The 26,438-nt window shown below is 43.1% G+C and overlaps 1 protein-coding gene across 1 annotated transcript; it reads right to left on the reverse strand.

The window, feature by feature from the left end:
- Positions 1-85: 85 nt before the first annotated feature.
- Positions 86-26,406, reverse strand: LOC115025515 (collectin-12-like). The gene is given in 11 exon segments (XM_029457836.1): positions 86-909; positions 1,008-1,153; positions 1,746-1,855; positions 1,994-2,130; positions 2,263-2,778; positions 3,327-4,370; positions 4,466-4,552; positions 8,142-8,264; positions 25,074-25,124; positions 26,139-26,181; positions 26,183-26,406. Coding segments are annotated over 11 exon segments (2,310 nt in total). The 5' UTR covers positions 26,216-26,406; the 3' UTR covers positions 86-889.
- Positions 26,407-26,438: the final 32 nt, after the last annotated feature.

Here is a 26,438-nt window from a genome sequence, read left to right on the forward strand (position 1 = left end):
ATAAGCCAATAACTACAAACACCTCGTGGGTTTTTACATATTTATTTGTGAGTGTTTCCTTCATCTTTCGTAGTGTTGTTTAAACTCAAGTGTTTTTGTTAACAGGAAACAGTACCTGAGTGCAGAAAATGGCACATTTTATATTTGTAGGTAGGATTCATATTCATAAACATATGTACGTCTGTAATAGTGAAAAATAAATCTCATAATCACAAAATACTGTATCATACACAGAGTATTAAACTGTAAACGTGCAGTCTTGAACTAAAACAAGCTGATTGTGACATTTTTCTGTATTTATGTGTAAATGCTTCATTTGGTTTACTCATATAAAGGAAAATGCTATATAGACATTCATGAGGATAGATATCAGGTTCCTCAAAGATAGCATATCAGCGACATTTCATGTGTTTTGCGCATCATTTTGCACCTTTTCATTTTAAGACAATTACAGTATATGTTATGAAAAGCACTACGGTAAATCCACATGGCTTCATAGAATTTATAACTTCCTACAAAACTTGCATAATGAAATATACATTCAGATATTCAGTTGCGCATAGAATACAGTTTTATAAAATATATTTAAAAAAACATTAAAAAAATTATATATATAAATCAATTGGTGATTTGGTACTTTAAAAAAACAAAAGTCCTCCTTCTGTGATTGCCCTGCTGTATTGCACTTGCTGGTAATGTTGGACTGTGTTCACTTTGGAGGAGAAAGGCATCACTTCAGCATTGGAGAGAATTTCGCTGCTGCAGCCCTGGGCTCATCTCAAAATTGTCCCTTTGCTCTCTCCGTACGGACTCTCCATGTGCCGTGTCGGTGGACCAGTGCCACATGGGGGAAGTCTAGCTGCTCACTGCAAGCTCCATCAAGACATCGCTACGATCCAGTCAATCTCACTGCAGATAAAGATACAGAATGACATTGGGAAACTTCAGAGGAAATAACCCTTAACGTGACATTTGTGAAAGGAGAAAGAAGACAAAAACAGACGTACGGGTTTCCATTTCCTTCTCACAGATGTAGCTTATGAGATCTTCACAGAAGAAATCATTCCACATCCCTTCATGGGTGAGCCCGGCACAGTCTTCTCCCATTCCATGCCCATGGCCCCAGTTGTCGGGCTGACCAGACTTCCACTTCCTGCAGGCAAACAAGAGGGGGCGATCACACATTAGATTTACAGGTTTTCTTCTGCGAGTCTGGTGGAAAACCACAGCGGAGGAAGGGAGAATAAACGGGAGCAGGAATTGCAGTTGCATCATCATCTGCTGTCTTTGCCAGATTTTAAATGATTAATTAGGAAGTGTAGATATATGAGGTTAACTAAGCTTTCATCCTATATTGCCGTGTTGAGATTTTATTCAGTGCTGATTTGATGAATTTCGTAATTGTGTCTATATCCTTTATTTGCAGTTCTGTAAGCTTTATTGTTTGTCTAAATGTTGGGTTTTTGCTTTAGTTGCAAGAGAGTGCTGCTCTGATTGGACCACCCTGAATACATAAAGTTTATTTAATGTGGAAGTATGTATTTTGTTTGATTGGGCAATAGGAATAGAGGAGTGGAGCGTTGCCCTTGCGTGTTTATTTGGTGTCGTTTCATGTAAGTGAAAACCAACCGCTTGCTATTATTATTGGAACAGCTCTGAAATAGAATATCCATCTGAGGAACAGCACCTACTTTCATACAGGATGAGAGATTCCTTATGATTGTGTTTCCTAATTTAATACTGACGTGAAAGCAGGTTCAGTCCCGTCCAGCCAGCGCCAAACGTTCTCCTCCAGCATGTCGGTCAGACCCATCCAGAAGTAGCCTTTTCCAACAGTCTGCTTCTTCAGCCATTTCTGAGATCACATGAGGACAGAACAAGTCAACAGATAAGTGACCTCACATATCACAGAGCAAGCACAACCTTTCCTTCCAGTACATAAAGATTTTAGTGTTTTTTATTCTTTAAGTGGTTAAGAATAGTTTTTAGTCACCTGTTCCTCCATATCATTGATGATCAACAGTGAAGCAGACGTTGACTCACAAGTTGCCTTTGCGTCTTTGAAACTGTGCAGGTCTTTCGAGAAAAAGTAGCACTTGTCTCTGTAGTTTGACCACTCAAAAGGGCATCCTGTAAAACAGAGTCAAAAACTACCATATTAACAATAACGATAGGTTATCAAATTGGTATACCTCAATATCTATATAAAATAATAGAAATTACAGGAAACATTCAAGCTGGTGATAAGACTTAGAGTTGTACCTGGGTCCCAGAGTGTAGGAGCTACTGCCTCATCCTGCAGAGATACAGGGCCCAAAGGTATTAAAGGAGCCTGGATTGGGACCCCTGGTTGTCCCGGTTGTCCTGGTTGTCCCGGTGGTCCTGTTGGCCCCGGAGGCCCCACTGGTCCCGGCAGTCCCCTTGGCCCTTGCTCACCAGCTGGCCCCATTGCGCCTCTGATACCCGGTAGGCCCTGTGCCCCCTGGGGACCTGTCTGTCCGTCTCTTCCAGGCAGACCGTTAGTACCCGGCTCTCCTTTAGTTCCAGGAGGTCCGGCCCTCCCTCCTGACCCTCGGGAACCCTTGGATCCGGAGCTGCCGGGTATGCCTGGCAGGCCTTTTAACCCTGGCAGACCTGGTTGTCCTGGGAAACCCTGCTCTCCTTTGGGTCCTCGTATCCCTGGACCACCCTTTTCACCTTTCTCTCCCTTCTGGCCAGGCTGACCAGATGGTCCCTGAGGTCCTTTGTCTCCTCTTGACCCTCTGGGACCAGGAGGGCCTGGAAAATAAGATTAACTGTAAACTAGTGAAACAAACTTACAGGTAAGATCAGTGCCACATTTTGGGAAAAACACTTATTTACTTTCTTGCTGGGAGTTAGAAAATGGATACGACGGCTATAGCGAGTAGCCAGTTAGCCGCATAACCTCAACATAACATAACACATTGGTTTTTGTGCAAATTAACAACACACAACATGTTAATTAATGAGTTTTACAAATGCTGGTAGGTGGAATTTGTTATGCTAGCTGTTTCCAGTCTATGTGCTAAGCTAAGATAACAAGCTGCTGGCTGTAGCTTTATATTTAGTGTACAGACATGACATTGTTATTTACATTTGTCCTTTAGCAGATGCTCTTATCCAGAGCCACTTACAGTGAAATATAACTACAGGGACAGTCCCCCTGGAGCAACTCGGTGTTAAGTACCTTGCTCAGGGGCACAATAGTGGCAGCCCTTGGTATTGAACTCACAACCTTCCGGTGTTCTATTTGGAAGCCTGCCCACTTTCATTAGTACAACACACTTCAGCCAAATATCCCTCACCTTGTAAAATAGTGAAGTTGGTTATAAGCTGTGAGTGCTTGTTGTCCACCAGCTTCATCTCCTCCATGACAATAGAGAGGTTGGTGACCTCCTTGTCCACACGTGCTGCCAGCTCTTCCTGTTGGGACTTCAAACTGGTTGCATCTGTCCTCACATCTGTCACGCTGCTGTTGAGGTTTACCAAGAAATCCGAGTGACGGCCGACGGTCTCGGAACAAGTGCGTAAGTCGTTCAGGTTTAGGTTGATGGCACCCAGGAGCTGCGTGGTGAAGCTGATGTTGCCGGTCACGCGGTCCATACTCTGCTCTGACTCATCCAGCCTCACCTCCAGCCGGTCAAACTTGATGGATGTTAGGTTACTGAAGTCCCTCTGCTGGTCCAAAATCTCCCGCAGGGTCTGGTCGTGAGCATCAGCCAGGCTACTGGTGTTCTGGAGCTGGTTGGTCATTAAAGCCAGCTGTGATCCCACGTCATCTAGGCTGTCGTTGTTGGCTTTTGCAAGAGCTGAGGTATTACTGGCCATGACCTGAAGGTTTTCCACCTTACTACGAAGCCACTCAGTGTCAGAGCGTGTCTGCCGGGCCGTCTGCTCGAGGCTTTGAAAGTCATTGCGCATTTTCTGGATGGCCTGGCTGGTGTCATCCACTGAGCGCTGCAGAACGGCGATGAGGCCTCTCTGCTGGGCCTGAGTGAAGTTGAGGCTGCTGATGCTGAGCAGCGCCTGGTCCTGAAGTTTCACCTGTTGCTGGAGTTCTCTCTGCAGCCGGGCTGTGTCGTCCTGCAGACCTCCAATGGTGCCGCCATAAGACTGCAGGGTGCCATTTACAATGTGCAAAGTGGCTGTGTTGCCATCAAGCTCACCCTGAATGGAGCCCTGGCTGTCCCGGATGTCTGAGTCAATGTTCTGCAGATGACTCAGCATAACTTGATCGCCGTGGATGCGTTCCTCCACCGCAGACAGCTGCCTCTGGAGAGACCAGATGCTGTTTTTAAAAGTCTGGATCTCTGTGGTGGTATTCTCCGACTTCATCCCTGCTTGATCACCTGACAAGGGAGATTTGTACAGTACGTTACAATTTTTCTTTCAGCTTCTCACTGTATCTTTTACTTCACTTCAAGCCAAGATACATGGAACTTACCTAGATTTTTCAAATCCGTCTCAACAGCAATTATCTTTCCTCCATAGTTAGCAATACCTTCAGACACACTGTCAACTCTTTGCACCACTGGAAGAAAAACAGGACAGGTAGGACAAAGGTTAGTGTCACAGTCTCATCACAGGCTCCGTCCTTTATTAACAGACCAGAATTGCCTGCAACCACAGACATCATATATAAAAGGGATCAGAGAGGAAACCACTGACAGATACTATAAGAGATGTCTTGTAGGCATGTAATAATGCTGGACTCGATTAATGTAATCTCTTGAGTTAGACCATGTTTAGAGTGTGACAGAAGGTGGGTAAGCGGAATGTGGAGTGCAATGAAATTTCGAGTGAGAGACAGAAAAAGGTAGGCACTGTGAAGGAGGGAGGAAGAAACATTGATTCCGCAAAGATGGAGTGGGTGGTCAATGAAAGACATCAAGGTTGGAGGTACATGGAGAGACACTGGTGAGGGCCCTGGGGGACAGGAAGTGACATAGTGGGGGTCTTCAGTAAACAGGCGGATCAAAGACAGCCCAGAGGAGACAGACGCTGTGGCAGGGAGGCTCTTCACGCCCCCACAGGCGACACCAGCGTTCATTTCCTCTGGAATGTGTCTGGGATTCCAGGGAATCAGCCCACTTCTACCACCAGCCTCGCCAGGGGGACACATCCTTTAACTGGGGACTGCATGTGCTCCTCTGGTGGGAAACTACATCCCAGCTGTTTGCTCCCAATCACAAGGCTTTCAAATCACCAGAAAGACAAGATAAGCTTGTTTAAATCCACCCACCCCTCTAAATAAGGACACAGGGCAATCCTTTTATTAATAGCCTGATTAGCACTAATAACGGCCTTAATTATAAAAACAGTAAGTCATTAGCTTATATCCAATGTATATTAAACTTTAAGCAAAAGTTTGACATTTTGGTGAAAGTCAGATGAGAAGAATGACACCACTGTTGCTTGTTAAGTACGAAGCTACAGCAAGCGTCTGGCTAGCTTAGCTTAGCATAAAGACTGGAAACAGCTAGCCTGGCTCTGTACAAAGGTAACAAAGTTTGCCAACCCATACGTCTTAAGCTCATTAATTAACACGTTATACAGTATCACGTTTGTTTAAATAAGTGAAAGACCAACACTTTGTGGTTGTACGGTGCTGGTAAGCCTATTTTCTTTTACTTTTGGTGAGAGCTAGGCTATCTGTTTTCCCCAGCTGCCAGTCTTTATGCTAAATTAAGCTAACTGTCTTCTGACTCTCTAGTTTTATATTTAACGTACTGATTAAATGACTATAACAGTGGTATTGACCTCAAAAACTAGAAAGCAAATAAGGGTAATTTTCAAAATGTCAAACATTAAAGACTTCAAAAGCAAATGATCCAGGCTGCAAGTAAAACATATATTTAAAATAGCCTCCTAAGTAATAGACACTGAGATATTTGGAAAACTTCATATTGGAAAGTGAATGTTTAACCAACATGGTCAAAACTATTTTTTGTTTCCTTTCCTCCCCATTTTAGACGTTCTAGAAACACACCTAAAGTTGTCTCATGGAACAAATAAACAGATTTAAACCACATTAACAAATATCCTCGAATTTCCAAATAACTTTTAGTTATGAGAGAAAATGGTTAGTTGGACAGGAAATGTTCCTCACTTCAAACTAAATGGGACACGTTTCCAGACACAGAACACACTGTTTAGCATTGCAGAGCACAAAAGACACTTCACGTCCACATGCTGAACCATACACTACACCTATGGCACATTTCTTATTTCACCGACACTCACACATAGGCTGGAAACTGGCAGCAGCAGACTTCCACATACAGACATTTCTGGGCCTGTTCTGTTCGGGTAGGCCTTCTGTCCTCTAGGGATACGCATTGCATCATACAGTGGTGGCAAAATTAACCATAAAACACACATGCAAAGAAGTACAAAATACAGAGGTAGCATTATTTTAGCAGAAACCCTACAGGTCCAAGGGTTGTAAAACAAGAGGCTACTGGTGGTGGCTGAAAAGCAATAATAGCCAGTGCTGTGTTACATTTGTCTTAGAATATGGATAGTAAACCCCAGGGACATGTTTCATTTGTCCAGAAAGGCTGATGAAAGAAATGTTTAATGATGGATTGCATTGAGTAAGGCTAATAGAACACCAGCTCCCCTGGAGGTGACGTCAGGACTTCCCTAGGCGACCTGGGACCACATACAGGAAACGAGAAATAAAATATGTCTCCTAGTGAGGAACGATGTTGTTTTACTTTTGTGATAAAAACCATTCAAGTGTTGTGACATGCTAAGGCATAGCGTAACAGTAGCACAAGTAGAGGAGAGTCACAAAATCAGAAACTGTTACACAGCAACTAAAGTCTGCTAACATTGGCTCTACATTAGCCACCCTGAGCTACTGGTCATATCAGACCAAGTAATGCTGTAGCAGGAAAATAGTGTTTATATTTCAAAACCGGTTGGAGTTCGAGAATAAAAACACATTCACGCAAGGAGTGAAGAAAACTGCCAGGTCATGTCCTCCTGCAGTCTCTTTTCTTACTGACTTTGAGGGAAATGAATGGGCCTTAAATCCTCCAGAGTCCAGAGAATGACCTCATATTGCTTTTGGTCGTGTCAATCAAGACAACAGGCTGCAGGAGAGAAGACAGGGGTCACTGAATCCCTGCCAAACCTCTAAGGTTAAATTGCATCAAAACAAAAGAGTCACATAGAGGACGTCTCTGTGGGTCAGTGATGGAGGACAGAGAGAAGCACACATGTTAAGTGCATAGAGCACTCTGGGTCTCACTACATAACCATCTGGAGCTGGGAGGGTGTTTAGCCTGAGCTGTGGTTCCTCTGACACAGCGGTGCTTCAGTGCCAGTAAAAACCCAATTTCAGTGGGTTCTGCTGGAGTTGCACTGAGTTCACTCACTGCTCATCTGGGATCAATTAGGCCTGCATGAAAACATGCACCATGGAACAAGCAGGACCGACTGAGCTCAGAGAATAAGGGGACATATAATGCAGTCAAGACACACAGATAATCCCATAACATGTTAGCTTTCACAAACCGAAAATAAAGAGGGGACATACGCAGTCGCATATTGGAGTGTTTAGCACAATTATAGAAGGAACATTCACAGTTCAATTCTCCGAGAGACGGCAAGACCGTTTACCGACCTGGAAGAAATGTGAAAAAGCCAATCAGGAAGTTCAGCTCCTGAGACCCTCCCTGGAGGAGTGAGCTTTGCGGGTGTTGGTAAAATAAACTGAGAGAAGGTTGTTGGGTGGAGACAGAGAGGCTAAAGCACAGAGAGAGGCGACATGGTTGGAACTTTAAGGGTCTGTTTACTCAGATTACAACGAAATACGCATCTGTCTCTACCTTAATGCAATGGAGGTGAATGAAATTTCTTATACGTGTTGCCAATAATGATACATACAAACACACACATGAGGTCTCAGTGAACTCAAACAATCATCAAACAGCAATGCTCTTATTTCTTGGCAGCACAAATGATATGTTTGGACGCCCGCTCTCTCAGCACACTGTAAGCAAACCATTTTACAATTTTAGGAAACAAATTGCATCCCTGAAGTGATATTTAGAAATGTCATCCTGTAATTGTAGTGGAGTTCAGAGTGTAGTTTACGGGGGCCGTCTTACCTTTATATCCAAGCACAGCGACGGCGATGGTGAGGAGAGTACACAGCACATAGAGCAGAGCTATGGAGATCTTCAGCGCCCACTCATTCTTACACTTAGTGCACTGGGTGCCCTCCTGGATCCCTGTGTGAGAAAGGAAGAACAAATGATAAAATATTTTTGTCTGGAGCAGAAAGGTCTAAAAAAGGACATGTGGGTAGAATTTGTGGTTAGCTAGGGGCTCTCCATTACCAGGAGTCCCACATCTGGACAAACAGCCCTGGAGTCTACATTAAAGAGTCCGGCAGTTCCCTTAGGGCCCGGGTGGTGAAGGGGCAGGGGACACAAAAGCAATCCCCCCCCACTGATTTGTTTACACTCAGTGACGTGCTTATTTTCCTGAACTCAGCCTCAGAAAACTTCCTCTGTTTCAGTTCTCTCGTGGACACAAAGATTCAGACTTTAGTGAAAGTAAATCATGTGTAATGTACTTTTGTGCAACATCAAATGCTGCCTCTCTGTGACTCCGCACCAGTTTAGTTATTTTCTTGCAGCGTCAGTTGACTTTGGATAAAAAAGGCCATATTTAGTGGGGACCTTTGCGGAATATTTATTTCTGAAGATATTTTTCATGACAGATCAGTGGCGAGATCCACAGCGCTGACGGGAACACAGCTGCGTTTCATTTTCAATTCAGGAAGTGTGCGCATGTGTGTGGAAAGGTTTGTGTGTGTGTGTGTGTGTGTGTGTGTGTGTGTGTGTGTGTGTGTGTGTGTGTGTGTGTGTGTGTGTGTGTGTGTGTAGGGGGGGGGGGGGGGGGGGGGGTCTGGTATTCAAGTACCTGGAATAAAACTCACTTTACAATTGGAAGGAATAGCTTTTATTCGACATGGCAGCACAAAGAGTGCAATACATGACTATCACCACCCGAGAAGCCAGTCAGTCACATGACCATTATTCATCAACCTGTAAAGAGCCAAGACCATTTAGTGCCAAAGATCTTCGCCACACATCTAGTTTTATACATGAGGTAATACTTCAATAAATTAAAAATGCAACGCTGACTGGCTCGTCAGGGTCTCCGCTGGGAGCTTAGATGCCAAAGTTAACAACTGGACTCGTTCTTATGGGTGTGAGGGGATTGATAATGATCACCGAGCGTTAGTGCTCAGTTAAACACCAAAGCCAGCTGGAATCTCCTCAGCGCTCGGCCAACCTGAGAGAACAAAATATGTGCGGTAAAAGAACGTTTTAAATAAGTTAAAAAGGGTTTTTGAATTTAATCCCTCCATAGTTTTGATTCTTTGCCAACTCAAATGACACCACTGCTAAAATACAGACCTACTTCACTTCATGCCTAAAGCTGCACTCCCTGTGTTTCCAAAACATAGTATAGACTCACCAAACTTGATATTTAAAAATGTTTTAACAGAGGTGGAGAAAAAAAAGCATGATGTTAATCAAGAAGAGGGTGGTGTGTTGTTTTCTGCCTATTGTACCACAAACCTGAGCGTGACCTCAGCTCTTAGAGCCCTAAAACATGGCTGATGCTCATCGTGTAAAGAGCCTCAATGGGCTGTGTATATGCCTGAAATACATTTCTCTTTTAACAACACAGCTCCAGCTCTGGGTGTGGAGCCAGTTACTAAGCACGGCTAACACAGCTGTGTATCAGGAACTACCAAAGTCTTCCCTCGCCACCGGTTTAACTGTAAGCAGAGAAGTGCACTCTGGGAATACAGCCATGATAAATGAATGCATGTCTGAATCATTCATAACTGCTGACATGTTATGTTGAAGTGTCAGCTCACGCATGCTTCCACAATAAAGCAAGCGTATCAGTTCATCAGTTCACAGTAATCAAAGCGCTGCCCGAGTTTGCTGTTCCAATCCAAACAGGCCGACAGTGTTTACAAATCTGCTGCGCTGAAATGATGCCACAACACTTTGTTAGGGGATGAACTACTACACAGGCTAAAGGATTTTCCATTTCAGTGCACATCGACTGTTGATCTTCAGATGCTCAGTGGATAAGTGGAGAATTTTGCATTGGCTGTCAAATATGGAGGACACCCGGCATAACACAGAAAAACATGGCCGACAACACAACAACAAAGGAGAGAGTTCAGCTCCTCTATGAGCACACAGACATCAGATGGAGCAGCTGTAATCTCTTCAACCCCCGGGTTTCGACATACCAGTGGGCTGTCTAAGGCTTTGTCAGGGGTTGTGACCTGCTTGCTGTTCATTTCCCAGTGGGTCACTTCCTGGATGAGCAGAACAAATAAGGAGAAGACACAGATGCTGGACTGCTGAGTGAAGATTTAGGATAGCCATTCATCTATTTTACATGGACCCTTGTGATGGCTCTAAATGCATGTATGTCATCAGCATAAGTGAAGATATCAGGGTTTGTTTTCTTCCCTTAAAGAAGCTGTTTACCATTCATTCATTGTATTGACTGGTTTATTTTTCTAGTGAGTTAATATCAGTGGCTGAATTATGCTTAAGACTGGGCTTAAAAGTTATTTAAATGATAAAATAACTATATATCTGTTGCTAATGCTTTTTAAAACATAAACAAGTAACATAAAAAAGGATTGAAGATTGAACTTTTTTAAGAAATACGACCAAGATACATATCGAGTGGGTTATTTTACAGTTGAAGAGTTTCTAAATAATTATAATTCTAATAATATTTGAAAGTTCTGGAAACATTTTGGTCACTTGAGGTTCAATAACCAGCCTTAGTCATGTGTTAAGGTTTACACGTGGCTGAAATGGGTTGAAAAGGAACTGTATTTAAATGACTACATGTCAGTATGAAGCTACTCCTATTTACACATTGAAATGTAATCATTGACATCATGTTCAAACAATGGTTATATAACTATAGATATCTATAAAGCTCACTTTGCAACCACATTTAGCTCAGTTTTAATTTTGTGTTTTGTAACCTGCAAATTACCAAAACCTTGCTTACATGGGATGTAGCTTTGTAAACTATATTGTCACATTCATGTCCTCTAACTTGGGCTGTTTTTGTTAGCTAGATTTAACACAGTTTGTATTTTAAAACAGAATCCAAGGCATTATGATATCTTATAGAGGACTATACTATAGCCGAACATCAGCATTGGGTACCACAGAGACCCCTTGGATATGGGATTGCTCCAGATTCCCAAACTGGCTGTTTACATGACAAATGGCCAGATGGATATGAGACAGTCAGGACGAACGTCTTTCACACATTCTCAAATATCTGTCACACTAACAGGGCCCAGATGCAGAACAATCCTAACCAAGGATAACATATCTTGAGGTTTGTAAGCATATGAAGTTTGGCTGCATGTGGAGTCATGATGTGATGAAACAAAAAAAAAAAGAAGCTTCTAGGGTGACATGCTTTTTTATTAAACATTTAAAAATTAGGAAGAGAACTTGAAGCAGACTGTGGAAACAAACAAGTGAACACTGAACCTCCCTGTTCACAGTTTAACATCAGAGCCTCAGTTTCCTTTAGTTTGGCTGCATGTCATTAAATCAGTCATGTCATCTTTCCCCTTCGCCTGCGCAGTCAGACACGGTCAGATCTGACAGACCACAACCACAAAACCAGCCATCGTCCAGGATGCTCAGACCACAAGCTGACAACGACACTTTTACCGCTCATAGCGAAACAGAGCTGATGCTCCAAAGACAAAGAATCTATCCAAAACAACAATAACACATCAGTGGGTTTTCTGATGTAAATGGCTTCCCTTGTCATTGTGTGTTTTGGCTGGATAAAGCCCCCCATTGTTCCTGCTAAAACCTCTATGTTGAAATAATATCCGGTGTCCACTTTAGTGATAATTAACTGTCTCCAAGCCTGTGTCCTTCACCAGCCTCATTTCCTGAAACAAAGAATTACTCAAACATCATCTTTTCTTTTTTAAAACTCAAACTGGCCATTCATTTGCTCCAGAAATGCCAAAATAAATTGAACAGCGTGGGCCCTGCTCATTAAAAGACAATGTTTATTTACTGTAAATAGCAGGAGGGACGCTATAGTAACGGATGAGAACACAAAGCTGGGAGCTGAGGTCACACAAACTGTGATTTGGATCCTTGCCTCGCCGAACACACACTCAAACCCTTTCCAGGAACCAGAGTGCAGATTACTCTAAGAGGGCAATCACTGAATTGTACCTGGCACTAAAGACAAAGAGAGGAGTTCAGGACAAACTGTGGAAGAGGTCCTCTCTAAGCATCAAAAATACTCCCTGTGAAGAAGGTAACTTTTTATTTTTCACTATTTCTAGGCAGTGGAATAAAGAAAGAAAGCTTAGCAATAGGTTCATGATCATAAGCACGCATCCAAGAGGAAGCTATGATAACATACAAATTATAAACATAGTAGCTTAAAGTGGCTCAATTGTACTCCAATACTTGAGTAAATATATATTTAATACATCATAAGGAGGGCGGAAGGCTGCTGATCTGCTGATTGTGAAATCAGAGCGCGCCACTGAGCGCCAAAATCTGGTTGTTTGTTTCCCAATTGTTTTCTGAAATAGCAGTCATCTCTCATGCCATCTGCGTTTCATTACTCAAACAGAAATAAGTTTCAGTTTTACAAGATCTCTGATACACTGTAAGCTAAGCCAAGATGTTTTACAGTCAGGAGGGAGATGATGGCTCAATGAATGAGTCATACACCGCTCAGCTTTCTCAATGGCATGGTGAGGTGGCCTGCACTGAATCAAGTGCTGCAACATGTGTGTGTGTGTGTGTGTGTGTAACTTTCAGTGTTGGTGGACATTAATCAGTCCCTTTTGGACCTTGATGTACCTGCTTTCCCCACAAGCTTTCTACTTCTTTACACAAACAACCAAACAACCAAAGACATAGACAATAACCGCTCTTGTAGTCGTATTTTTGGATGGATTTTCCTTCAAAGGAAGATGTAAAGAGAGCACACAGAGAACACAATCCACAGCCAATGTGCAAAGCTCTTTCGCAGTGGAGGTCCCGGCTTTATGGGTACCTCACGTAATAACTGACTGTTTAACAGTTTGGAGAATATACTCCGTCGTATAAGAAGCAAACTGCTCTTACTTTGAGGCTGTACCTGCCAATGATGCAATCAGAGGAAGTGCAGAATTAGGGCCAAAGGGTTCTGAGTTCATGGGATGGCTCTGGGGCCCTGCAGGAAACTGACACCATCCCGGCTCCATGTGTGGCCTGATTCAGGCTCCATCTCTTTTATTACATGTGATGGAAACCATACGCCTCCATCATATGAGACAGGGGGGCATGATGCTCATGGCTAGAAGGGAAAGAAGGAGTGAGAGGAAAAGTAAAGACAGGCAGGATGAAAAAATTGAAATGTGAGAAAATACGAGGGAGAGCTGGAAAGAAAAATGATTTAAAGATCTGATAGATGGAACGAAAGCAGTGACGGACGAACTGTAAAAGCCAGTAACCCCTGTCACATCGTCCACAGTGAGCCAAGAACCTCTCAAGGACAATGACATGGTCCAGATCATCCACGTAATAATGGGAAGGAGAGAAAAAAAGAATATATGACATCGAACAAAAGGACTTGTCAAATTATGAGGCAACCAAGATGGCAGCATCCAGCAGCTCTCCCCGGCTCCAACTGTCTGCCTCCTCAATGTGGGGGAGCAAGGCAGGACTTATTTTCTACGGAAAGATCAAATTCATCCGTCAGCTCTGCTTTGATTCAGTGACAGGTTTATGAGGTTCAATTATACACGTAATAAAAAAGGAAAGAAGAAAAACATTTGGGTTTTTATTTAGTCGTATTTTGGCTTACTTAGTGCATAAACACTTATATCAGCCAGCTTCCACTTATTGTACAAGTTTGCAATATACTGGAAATCTCTGCTCATGGGAGGCAGACACAGGAGATGTTGAAAGCTGCATTAACTGATTTTCTTTGGCCTCTTTACTTCACAACTTTATAAGGTGATAGGCTAATGCCTGCTGAAAACCCTGGCATTATCACCTTGTAAAGCTGTAACGGTGACACACAACAACATAAGCATTCATTAAGAGCCATGCCCGATATTAACCTTTCACCGTTACAGCTTTGTTTTGTTCTAACCCTACTCCTGAGGGAAATATTTTGCTCTTTAGCTTTTCCGTTTCACAGATGTAGCACACAACAGGAGATTGTGCGTTTATGTGTCTTACTTGGTTTGGTTTTCGGTGAGAGGTGGCACCTTGGGTAGTCGCGTCGCCGTTCCTTGTATTTGTATGACAATTTTGACGTCGGCCCTTACCGTAAGAAAGAGTTATGGGCTGTAAAACCAAAACAATGAGCTGAAAGACACTAAAACTGTCAGTAGAGCTGAGAGGAATCCGGTGATTTTCAACACAAAAACATTAATTTGCGAGTTAATTAATCAGCTTTAATGCAAAAGTTCAGGATGAATCATTATATAGAGGTCATATAATTATAAGGTGTCCTTTCTAGTGTTATTAACAAATGTAAAAAAGAGTTTGCTTTGTTTAGATTCTTTTCTTTGTTCACTTTCTTGAACAGAAAGAATCTCGAGTGGTCTTCCAGCGAGCTGCTCACCCCTCATCCTACCATAATGACGTCTCATCTCTCAACTCAGAGTAAAGGTAGAAGATAAACTCTCCCACAATGGTTTTCAGAGGAGCTGCGGTCAGACAGGCAAGAAAGCCGCGACAGCATCCTCCCACCCTGTCCCCCCCCCTCCTACGAGCCCGGACGCCCAGCGCGGCTCTGCACAGACTCAGCGCTCGCTGCAGTTACACAAACAGGTCGTCTTTCCAGAAAACTACATCAACAATGGAGCGGGGAGCGGGAATGGACTTACTCAGCTAAGGGATTTGGGGCCCAAAGGAGTGACTTGGGTTTTAGTTACAAAGCAAAACATAAGCGCCCCAAAACGTTGTACTGTAGCTCTGTAGTAAGTGTGTGTGTGTTTATTTTTGTCTCTCTGTGTGTGTGTGTGTGTGTGTGTGTGTGTGTGTGTGTGTGTGTATGGCCCATTGGTTAATGACCATTACATTAGCATCCAGAATTTGATAGCCTGCCGAAGGAAACACAACACCATCAGCAAAAAGAAGAAGTGAGTTCAAAGTGAGAACGCAGCAGCGCAGGACAAGAAGAAACAAAAGAAACACTTCCAATGAAAACCAGGTTTGTCTTCAGTCAGCTGAAATCCTCACGTGCAACGTGCAGCACTTCATCACCATACAGGATTTAGAATTTTATTCCCTTTCAAAAATGTGAGAATCTGTAATCGTCAGTCAGCATTTTCAATATTATAGTTGACTCTCGGGATCTAGGATGTGAAACCTGATCGATGTCTAGATGTCCCGCTGGTTCCTTCAGGTGCCTGTCAAAACGTGACTACCGCCACAAAGACTCCCAGTGCCGACGGAGCACTGGCAAGTGCTTCAAAGAAAAACAAACAGCTAAATGTCGGCAGTCGGAGAAACCCAGAAATAAAATAAATACAATTTTCCCTCTGATGAGCAGCTGCGATAATAACCCACAAAAGAGTATCTTTCTGTCCTGTTTGCACCCTCTTTCCAAAACGTCTGATCTATCTAAACAGCATCCTGGTTGTGGTAAAGAAGCTGTATACTTTCTACTCCTGCATGCCAAATGACAACACTTAAGGTTGAGGTAATTCCCCTTAAAGAGGAGCTGCAACCACCACAGCAGAGAACTGGAGACTAATGCAAAAACACACAGTACCGATAGCGGCCACTAGTTGCAAGTTCTGAAACAACTCCGATTGTAGTGAAATGACCAAGACAGAACAACAAGCTCACCATTGTTTTGAGCTGTGTGATGTTGGGATCTCAAAAGTGAATTTGGTTTAATGTTAAATCTTAAAAATCTGGGATTGCTTGATGGATGACAGTTGTCTGAATTAAGTTTTGTGTCCACTTCTGAGGCTGCTCTATGTACTATGTTCTTCAAACATCTAAAACAAAAAATATCCAGCACAGGAAGAGGCCAATTCTAGCTCATTTTTCAGCTGTCGTAACAGTCCACTGTCGCACTTTATGTCCTACTAAAACTGTGTCTGAAATGTAAATGTACTGAACTACAGCTCCAGTTCTGTTGAGGTGCTGCCAGATAAAACCAGGAAGGCTTTAAAGAGCTGTGCAGAGTTTTGGGATACTTGACAGGAACTTTGTTGAGGAAAATCTCGATGGGAAAGTTTTTTTACAGGCCATGCCCACATCAGCCAAACTCATCACCATGTTGGCTACAACCGTCGCTGACTCCGCCATATGGACGGAGGACAGGTCTACACCAAAGCACCGTTTGCGTTCTTCGAATGTGTTTCTTGACATTTTCTATCAGACCCGGTGGTTTCTGCTCCGGTATCACTTGTGGGTGATGTCGGTATATCATTATGGTCATTGTGGAGGAAGCCGCTCTGTGATTTTCAGAGTTGCGTGTAATAAGAAGCTCTATCATTTAACGGCGGCTTTGAGAAAACATGGCCGGTGGTAAAATATGAAAACTGTGAGTTATGTGTCGTCAGGTGGTTAGACGATCTTAAAGAGACTTTAGAGAGTTTATTCAGTTACACATTAGGTGATTCTTAAACCCTATATTAGTTTAACATAGTGTAAGTGAAGCAGTAAATAGAAACATGCATGTAAAGAAGGCTCAATAATTCAAATTCAAGGGTGCAACGAGAGCAAACCACGTGTACAATGTTCAATTACAAAATGATACACTTTTCCTCCAAAGTCAGCAAGACAAAATATAAAAACAGGTCCAAACAATGGAATCCCCTTCTGCTATGCGGCATCACGACTGTTGGAGTTGCTTCTGGGTGGGCCACCGCGTCTGCGGTCGGATGCGGGGGTGTGGTCTGTCAGTCTGAATGACAAAACCTGAAGGAAGAAGAGGTCGGTTTTTTTTTGGGTTTTTTTTTGCCAAAACAATCTATTGAGACACACACACACACACACACACACACACACACACACACACACACACACACACACACACACACACACACACACACACACACACACACACACACACACACACACACACACACACACACACACACACACACACACACACACACACACACACACACACACACACACACACACACACACACACTCCAGGCATGAGGATGGCACGCTCTGCTACCTCAGAGCAGCCTGAAGTCAACACGAAGCGTCAAGAGGAGCTGTCTGACATCTGGGTCGTGAATCACACCACTTACTGAAAGCGGTAATCAACACCAGACAATGGCTTCAAATTACTCTCCACAACTGTTTGTTCAGGGTAATAAGAAGAAGTGCTGGGAAGGGAAACTACTCTTTGAATGGTGGAAGAATCTGGTCCATCGGGGACCAAAGAGATTACTTAATTACTCCTAACAGCACGATCTGATTACCGAAAACAATTTGTAATCAAACTGCTGCGTCTCCACAACCCTTAGAGCTTCGGCAATATGTGCCGCGCAGAGACGGGGAACTGAATACCGATGAAGGGACCACATATCATCCTATATTTCATTCTGTTAACTAAACACAATAATCTATTCTGTACATATATACATATTCATGGGGGGATTAAAGGATTTACTTTAGGGAACAATTTGACAGTGAAAACTCCTTTTCAACAGTAGCAGGATTTTACATCTTTGGAAAAGAAAGTAGGTTTCCATGCAACTACATAAACTGGTGAAGTATACAGTACATCACATAAGTGAATGTATGTTACAGCATCACATGTGATCCTATGCTCACAGTTATATCTGCAAACGCTACTGACTCCAGACTAATGCGAATGTGGACTACATTAAGACAAATTGTACATTTTCAGAGCAGCTAGAAGAGAAGCACCCACATTCACTGAGCTCTGTGAACAGCAGAACTACACTGTGTCTTATACCTTTTTTATTTATTAAATAACCATATGCATGCACGACAAGCATCGTGCAGAGCTTTGAAAGGTGCCAGAATGAATTTAGTGAATTCCCTCAGTCTGCAGTCTTAGCCACACATGGAAAATGTGATAGTCATTATGTATCCGACAGAGGTTTGGAGCAGTTCCTCACTGTGCCTCTCCGCTTCAACTCCTTTTTGCAAACCAGGAAGCTGTAGGTTGATCTTGGCAACGCTCACAGTCATTTTTTCCCCCCGTTCATTAACATTTTGGACTATGAATAACAGATTTGAGAAGCTTTTATTACTTATACTAAAAGAGGAGGAATTAGAATCCCCAAACTCATTGTTAAAGTGTGCGTGTGTGTTCTTCTGCTGGAGGTGTTTGGAGAACTTTCAGACTTTGTGGACACAAGAGACTCACAAAAGTTATCCGTTTGTGTGATGTTGCTTTATTGTACACACACACACACACACACACACACACACACACACACACACACACACACACACACACACACACTGGAGGGAATACGAATGTAACGTCTAATGTAGAAGCATGTTCCCCGCAGAACAAAGAACTGTAACTCGCCAAATCAAACACACTTTTCAGGGGAGGCGTTAAAGGAACGCAGGTGTCTTGGAGCGCCCTCTCTGCGCTCTGCTATTCTTTTATTTAATTACCTAATCATTGATTCAAAGCCCCTCGTGCGAACACCCCCTTAAATGCTCTTAAATGGGGGCCTTACTAAACTCCAGAAACCCTCTCCTGACATCTGCATGTGGGTCACTTCAAGGACACTGGGGTTATTATGGTGTGTGAGAGCTGGAGAGGGACTTTGCTGTTTCTCCTCACTCTAAAAGGTGAGTCAGAGAAGTCACTGAAGATAACAGGCCAAATTGAAAATGGCAGCTAACTACCAGCACATGTGTTGTCCTGGCAAAAACATCACAGATCTACGCCTGCTCTTCATATCTAGCGCCTGGAGTCATTTTACCGCTGTTTTACTCAGACTAATGAAGAGAGAGAGAGAGAGAGAGAGAGAGAGAGAGAGAGAGAGAGGAGAGAGAGAGAGGAGGGGGTGGAAAGTTTGGAGAACCGACTGTGATGTTAAAACCATTTAGTGCTGTAGTTTCTCTACCTGCTGTCCAGTGTTGAAACATGTCATTAGATGATTTACTTAAAGGGATATTTATTTCAAAAGTGGGGTTGTATGAGGTACTTATCGGCAGAAGCAGACCGGAGGAACGCCACAGAAGCTAAGCAATGCACTGCTGTGGACGAGCGCAGCAGCAACACCTGAAATATTACTTTATTTATACGCTATATTTAGCAGTGTATACAATGAGCTGACTGAACTTCACAGACGTACTGTAGATACATGATACACTTGTGTGGAGAGCATGTGTGTAAATGTATTTCCACCACTGCTTCCATTATCCTAGGCTGTACTATTAAACCCGAAAGAAAAAAGAAAAATGGTGTTTTCATAAAGTTCCTCTGTGATCGGCTGCCATTTCCCCTTTTGGCAGCCGTTCGCTTCACTTTCACATGGTTCTGTGGGATTCCAAGTTGAAAGGAATGAATTATAACAGAGATAAGACCGTGTCTAAACATCTGTGAGCGTGAGTAATGACGTCTTAAAAAACTGCAGTGCAAAACTAATGATTTTCTAATTGCATAGGCTGTGTAAGCGCACATGCTCTTCTGTCATAAAGGTGTGTAGTTTGTGCTTCAGATAAACAGTTCCAGCTGGATCTTACACTGTTACAACTCCCTCCTCTTCTCTGTATCTACTACCATCACACACACCCTCACAAACCCTTATCTCCTCACAAAGAGCTCCTCTCATGCGCCTCCAAACTCATCCATCCACAACCGGCTGCGTGTCCTCCACCTTCTCCCACTTCCTTCACACTCCCCTTCTCAATCTCCTGGGATAAAGTACCCTCTCGCCCAGCGACCCCTGCTCTTCTAGCTCATTCAACATCTCGGTGTTATCTCCCCTCCCGTCTGTCCGCCGGTGTAAGATTCTCCCAAAACCAGATATGAGGAAATCCCTCATCCCTGGTCCGTACATCATCTTGTTTTTGTTTACACCCAGAGGCTTCAGTTTTAACAGCCCGCTCCAAAAGAATCTCTTGGTGGACTTTCTTCTCCCTGCACAAAGCAAATAAGACTTAAGCCTGACATGTGAAACTGAGAGACATGGAGGTGGTTTCTGTAAGCCACTGGCTGACATCTGACTTTATTATTTTAAATCACATACTTGTTTCTGGGTGTCTCCTTGGGAAATATAAATTGTCTGCTCACATTTTTCTTTCTCTCACTCACACAAGCACGCACACTTAATTCACCACTTTTTCTATTTTTCTCTAAAGTGCTTTGAGGTGTTTTTAGATACTTCAAAACCGTGACGGTATGAAGGATTTCGAGGCAATCAAAAGAAATGCCAAGTGCCCAGGCTGATTTAAAATAGTGCATATGATCAAAACCACAATTGAGAAACACCAGATAACATGAAATGAAGGGAAGATTTCTTTTTTAAATTATTGTTCAAGCGTAAAGTTGAAGTGCAGCAAACATTTGGACTCTCCAGGGTCATCATCAGAGCCAAACAAAGGCCCAATAAGGTTTATACTGATACTCAACAAGCACCAGGTGTGGGCCAGTAAACCACACATAATCAAGAACAGGTGTTGAAGAGGCATGACACCATTGACAGAAGGAAAACATGTATAAAGAATGAAACATGTGTTCCTGAATATGCTTTAAAATGAATTTATGGTCTTGAAATGACTTGAAATCAGTAAAAATAAATAGCACCTGATTGCATCACTAGGCCAAGAGAAACCCTTTGTTGTATTGCAGGTCCGCCCCATCTTTAGCAGGTGACTTCAGTAAGTGTTTTGCCATCGTCCGCTCTCTACAGCAGGTGTTTAACCCGCTGCAGATTCAGGTCAAGTATGTCTGCATCTGGAGCTTCTTTCAACTGGAGCGTTCGTTCCCTGCCTGAACCCGATTGGTTTAAGTCAATACGGTAACATGTAAAGCAAACAGTCGCTGCCATCTAGCATACAAAGAGCAAAAATAATCATTAATTTGTGTTTGGGTCCATCTGATAAATATAAGTCCATTATTAAATGTTCTTTTGCTCACACAGAAAATAAATGTTTGTGAAAGCTTGCCGACTGTGAAGTCTGAAGGCCAAAGGAACATTGTGACAGTGGAATGGCAGACAGTGAAGAAGGCTTTATAGGCTTTACCATAACATTAAAGTGATCATGCAGCAATTTTAAGAAAGAACTAAGAATACCAGAGTTTCAGAATACCACAACACCACTCTGTACAAAATGAAAGGCCAAGAAACCACAGCAAAGTGCACAAAGAATCCTCCTCAGACTTTCTGAAGAACACACTGGAAAGTATTACATGACAGTATATATTAACTGTGTCAGGGTCTGACAAACGCTGGCTAGTATTGTTAACATAACCATGTTTGAATCCATGTTAACCAAGATGGATGAGGTGGCAAGTGAAATGTCATTAGGACTACAGCTGGTTGTGAAACCAGGGGGACGCTCTTTGCCAGAGAAACCCACCGGACCGAACCGAGCCCCGGCTGTGCTGACACAGCTGGTTCCAGGCAAAGACACCCAAACGCCACGCTCGGCTCCAGGAATGTTCAGGGCCTCGCTGGAGAAACCATAACAAGTGCAGGAAATAGATTAGTGCACTCTGGGTTCCACGCCGGCCACAAACCTCCTGAGCCCGGCCTCTCCTAACCCACATGTGTGGGAACAGGAGACAAAGCAGCGGAGGGAGAAAGACCCCCCTCCAGACAACAGTGCAAATCCCAGGAGGACCTGCTGCATTTAGTCATCAAGCCTCCATTATCTCAGGCCTGGCCCTGACTCCTACCTGCAGACCTGCAAGCCTCCACTCAAAATCAATACAGCAATACCCTTCAGCGACGCAGGACATGGCGTCGATTGCAGGATGGTGGTGAATGCATTTTAAATGAAATATGGTGTCACATGTAACTCACTGAATTATGAAAAACAACAATACTCAGGAAGGCTGTGCGTTTAAACGATGCTCAATTGGTACCAAAGGGCCCAAAGTGTGCCAAGAAAACATCCCCCACAGCATTACTCCACATAACCACCCTGAACCGTTGATACAGGGCAGGATTGATCCATGCCTCTACCATCATCAACAACTACCCTCTCTGTGAACCCTAGAGATGGTTATGCTTAAAAACCCGAGTAGATCAGCAGTTTCTGAAGTACTCAAACCAACTACCATGCCACGTTCAAAATCACTTAAATCACCTTTCTTCCTGGTCTGAGGCTTGGCCAGATCATGTCTACCTGCCTAAATGCATTGAGTTGAACAGGTGCATCTGTGAGTCTATATTGCCAATTGTTATTTTTATTCTTTAACAAAGACGTGACCCAAACTTTATATTTACAAGGTTTTTGTAACTGAAGGCTTCCTGGTTTGAGTTAGGCCAAGGGGCGACCGCTGACTGCCAATGTCCGATGATTATACCAGCTCTAAAGAGTTCAGCCAATGCTCAGGTAGATTTCTATTTTATTCTGATGGCCTTCTTATGTCAACCCCCCGCTGAAAAATAAATATGTTTAAAGCTTGAGCACTGTGGAAGCAATTCCAGCCTGCCTAAAACTTGGCACGGAAAGAGATGGGATTACCAGATGAATTCACTCAGTGAATGTACTGGTGTGTGTGTGTGTGTGTGTGTGTGTGTGTGTGTGTGTGAGAGAGAGAGTGTGTTGTGCGTTTCCATTTGAATACAAACAAGTAGAAAAATGTGTGTCTGTGTAAATATACATGATGTATGCATGTCTTCTAGATAACGCTTATGTAAGATAGAATATCAGAAACAGTTTAGTGTGCTTAAAATGTGTGTGTGTGTGTGTGTGTGTGTGTGTGTGTGTGTGTGTGTGTGTGTGTGTGTGTGTGTGTCTCTCTCTCTGATCTTCGGAAAGCTGACTTGTTACTTCCACGTGAGCCAACGTACAAAGAACCCCAAAGGTACTTTTTAAAGACATTTCAACAACATGGTTACTAAGTGTGACTCTTACACGTGTGTTACTGTTACACATCGTACTTTTTAATGCAGAGCAGCTGGAAGCAAGTCAGCGTTTGTTGGTGTGGATGAATTGTGTGAAGCTGTGTCAGATTTTATTACAACTGCATTACAGCATTGTCTTACGAAACTGAGATTCCAACTCTCTTGGCAGATGAAGCCAACCAAGAGACCTCGAGGCATTTCACTGCTCCTTTATCTTTCTTTATACATTTTCATGAAGAAAATGTAAAGCACACACACCTTATCATCCTCCTTGCTGAAAGGAAGATTCACATTCTTTAGCGCTTTAGTAAATGGTCAGCAGTAATAGCAAAGTCTGTGAAATGTGTATGTATACAGAAGCCCTTTCTTACCCCTCACTTCTTAAAACCTGCACGATTGAGAGTTCTCAGTGGTGGCTTTATAAACCAGACACAGATTTAACAACAGTCACAGCTTTGAAACATCACAACAAGTCAAACACTATCAGCCTCCTGGGAGAATGCAATGAATTAAAGCTGCTTGTTTCCCCCTGAGTACTGAGATTACAGTGTTAATAGTGGAAGAATGAGGGTTTGTGGTGGTTGCAGCTCTATGCACGAAAAAGCCTCTGGAGTGTTGAGGCGGCCCCTCGGAGCCGGCCCCTCCAAACAGCTGTCGTGTCCCTGAGAAGGCCAACAGCAGTCGGCTCAGAGTTCAGCAGTTCTCTCTGCGCACTCTTCCGAACGTCAAGAGTTCAATTGAATAAAGTTAAAAGCGAGTGTGATTTGGCTCCCCGCCCTGCAGCTCTCTAATCTAATCCATGAGCGGGACTCGCACGCGCTCACACAGAAAGACAAACAGGATGCTTCTACTCGGGTGACTCGGATAAAAGAGATTGTGTTTTAACACAGTTTGAATTCCTCTCAGCTGGTGCTGTACGCCGCTGTCTCACATCCACTCTCACGGACCTCGGCCGAACTGTGTGCGACTGACTCATACTGCAGCAACACCCTGAATACAGAGACACAGAGGCTCCTCGTCCCAAATCAATGTTGAATCAACAGAACAGTGATGGAGCACGCGCTCCATCTCCAAGGAAAGTACTAATGATGTGTTTGAGTGTGTGTGTGACACAGCGTTTGCCCTTTGCTGCCAGTTTTTTTCTTCTTTATCCAAAAGCATGAATGCATGCACTTAATGGCAAACATATGCCTTAAAAAAAAAAAAAACCAGCAGCAACTAGAGGATTAATGAAACCAGCTGATAATCTGCATAGAAGTATTTGTGATTAAAGATCATTAACGCAGCATGTACGAGAAACAAATGTGCATTTATGAAATAAAAATGCCATTGAAGAAACAACAAGCCAAAGATGCAGATTTTAAGTGGGCTTTAAGTTACAAAGCCTACATGGTGCACGTCTTACACTTGCACACAAGCGGAATGCATGTGAACTCTGTCTGCACCACAACAGAGAGATTTACTGTATGTTGACTACAATTTCAGTTTGAGTAACTCCACATTTTTGAGGTCCTGCGGCATGTTTGTGTGAGTCAACGCATTTAAGGGACTCAATTTAAGTGGATGAAAGAGAGAAAAGAGTTTCTGGAACTTCTTGATCCGGTGAACTCTGTCAGCGGTCGTTGGGCCTGTGGTGAGGTGGACCTCACAGACTGTCAGCCACATTTATGTTTTACCCAAACCCTGCAGAACCATTAGCACCCGAGCTAAATATCAGGACAGATGAGGCTCTGGCAGCCTGCTGTCCTGTAATGAAGTGAAAAATGTGTCTTTTGGGTTAACTAGAAGATTCAATTAGACCGACATTCCAATAAATATCAGGGTGATTCAAGGGAAATAACAGCAGGAAAGAGGAAAGAACAAAGCCCAAACACTTTTATGGTTTAAATCACAACATTTCGCTTTATCACCTTAAGAAAAAAATACTTTTTTTACTCACCGAACCTCTTGTATCCAAAAGACTGTACTTCCTCCTCGTCTGCAAAGTCGTCTGTGAGACATAATCAGAAAACATAACACAAGTAGGTCATATGCACGCTACTGGGGTTACATACATTGGGTTTAAAGCAATTGGTAGGTCTCTACAAACTAAATAAAACAGAAAGAAACGCTACAGGGAAGCTGCACAGAGCCAATAATTCATAATGTTATCCTTGAGTACAATGATCTCTGTTTGCCAGAGTGAAGGCAGCCAACAAGGCATTAGGTTGGAGATAGTGGAGTTACATCTGTAGTCTGCATGTGTGTGTGTGTGTGTGTGTGTGTGTGTGTGTGTGTGTGTGTGTGTGAAGATAGGAGGTCCAGAGAACTGTAAAAGCCACAGGCTGCGGTTTCTCTGGGTTGTTGACAGTTACCCTAATTACACTCTGCTGCACTACACTGAGGATTGGAGCAGGGCAGAGAGAACATCACTGGTAATGGTAAACAGATGGGACTGAGCGGGGGAGACAGGGGAGACAGGGAGGGATGAGCTGAGTGTGTGTTTGTTGGTGGGGGTCAGAGGGAGTTAAAGTGCTATTTCACTTAAGTTTCTCCTGGAAAAATAATAAGTTATTACCGTAGACAAATACACGATGTTGCTTTAAGTGGCTACTGGTTGGAGCATAAGCACAAATAAAGCTGTTAATCAAGTCTGAACACCACATGCACAACAAGTGGTGTTCACTGGTCATCAGTCATGCAGGAACTTTCTTTTCCATGTTAAGGATTATTGGAAACACAAATAACACAAATTCAACAAGTTAAAGAAAATCCTTTACCGGATACGCAGTCTAATTGTGCAAACATGAATTGGTTTGTTATATCCTACAATAGGATGTAACTAAGTGTTGGAAGAAAAAACGAAACTGCCAAGTATTTCACAACTTCTGCACCGCAATACCGTAATGTCATCCAGATGTGGAGCGCGCACCATAAAGAAATACGCACAGAAATCTGTGAAGAGAATAATCTGTGTGTTTGGAAAACACACTTTAAGTATCAGCTACACCTAAAGGAGACTTACCTTTCATGGCGTTGTATAACTCGTTGAGGACTGTAGAAGAGATGAGGACCCCTGTCAATTTCTGAGCGTCTCAGCATCCAGTGCAAAGGTGTAAAGTTGCTCCACGGAGGACGACACACACTAATAAAAGAGATGCTAAAATTATAAGTATGTCCTAATGTCGAGTCTCCAGTTTAAAATCCCATCGTCTCAGTTCTCTTGCTCGCTTAGTTTCCGAGGAGTTTTTGCAGGAGTGATGTGATGTTCCCGGAGCCTGAAGGGGGAAGACGTGCTGTCTCTTACTACGAGTGTTAAGTTACA

Source organism: Cottoperca gobio, chromosome 20 (genome assembly GCF_900634415.1).
Source record: "Cottoperca gobio chromosome 20, fCotGob3.1, whole genome shotgun sequence".
In the NCBI taxonomy this organism is placed as follows: Eukaryota; Metazoa; Chordata; class Actinopteri; order Perciformes; family Bovichtidae; genus Cottoperca; species Cottoperca gobio.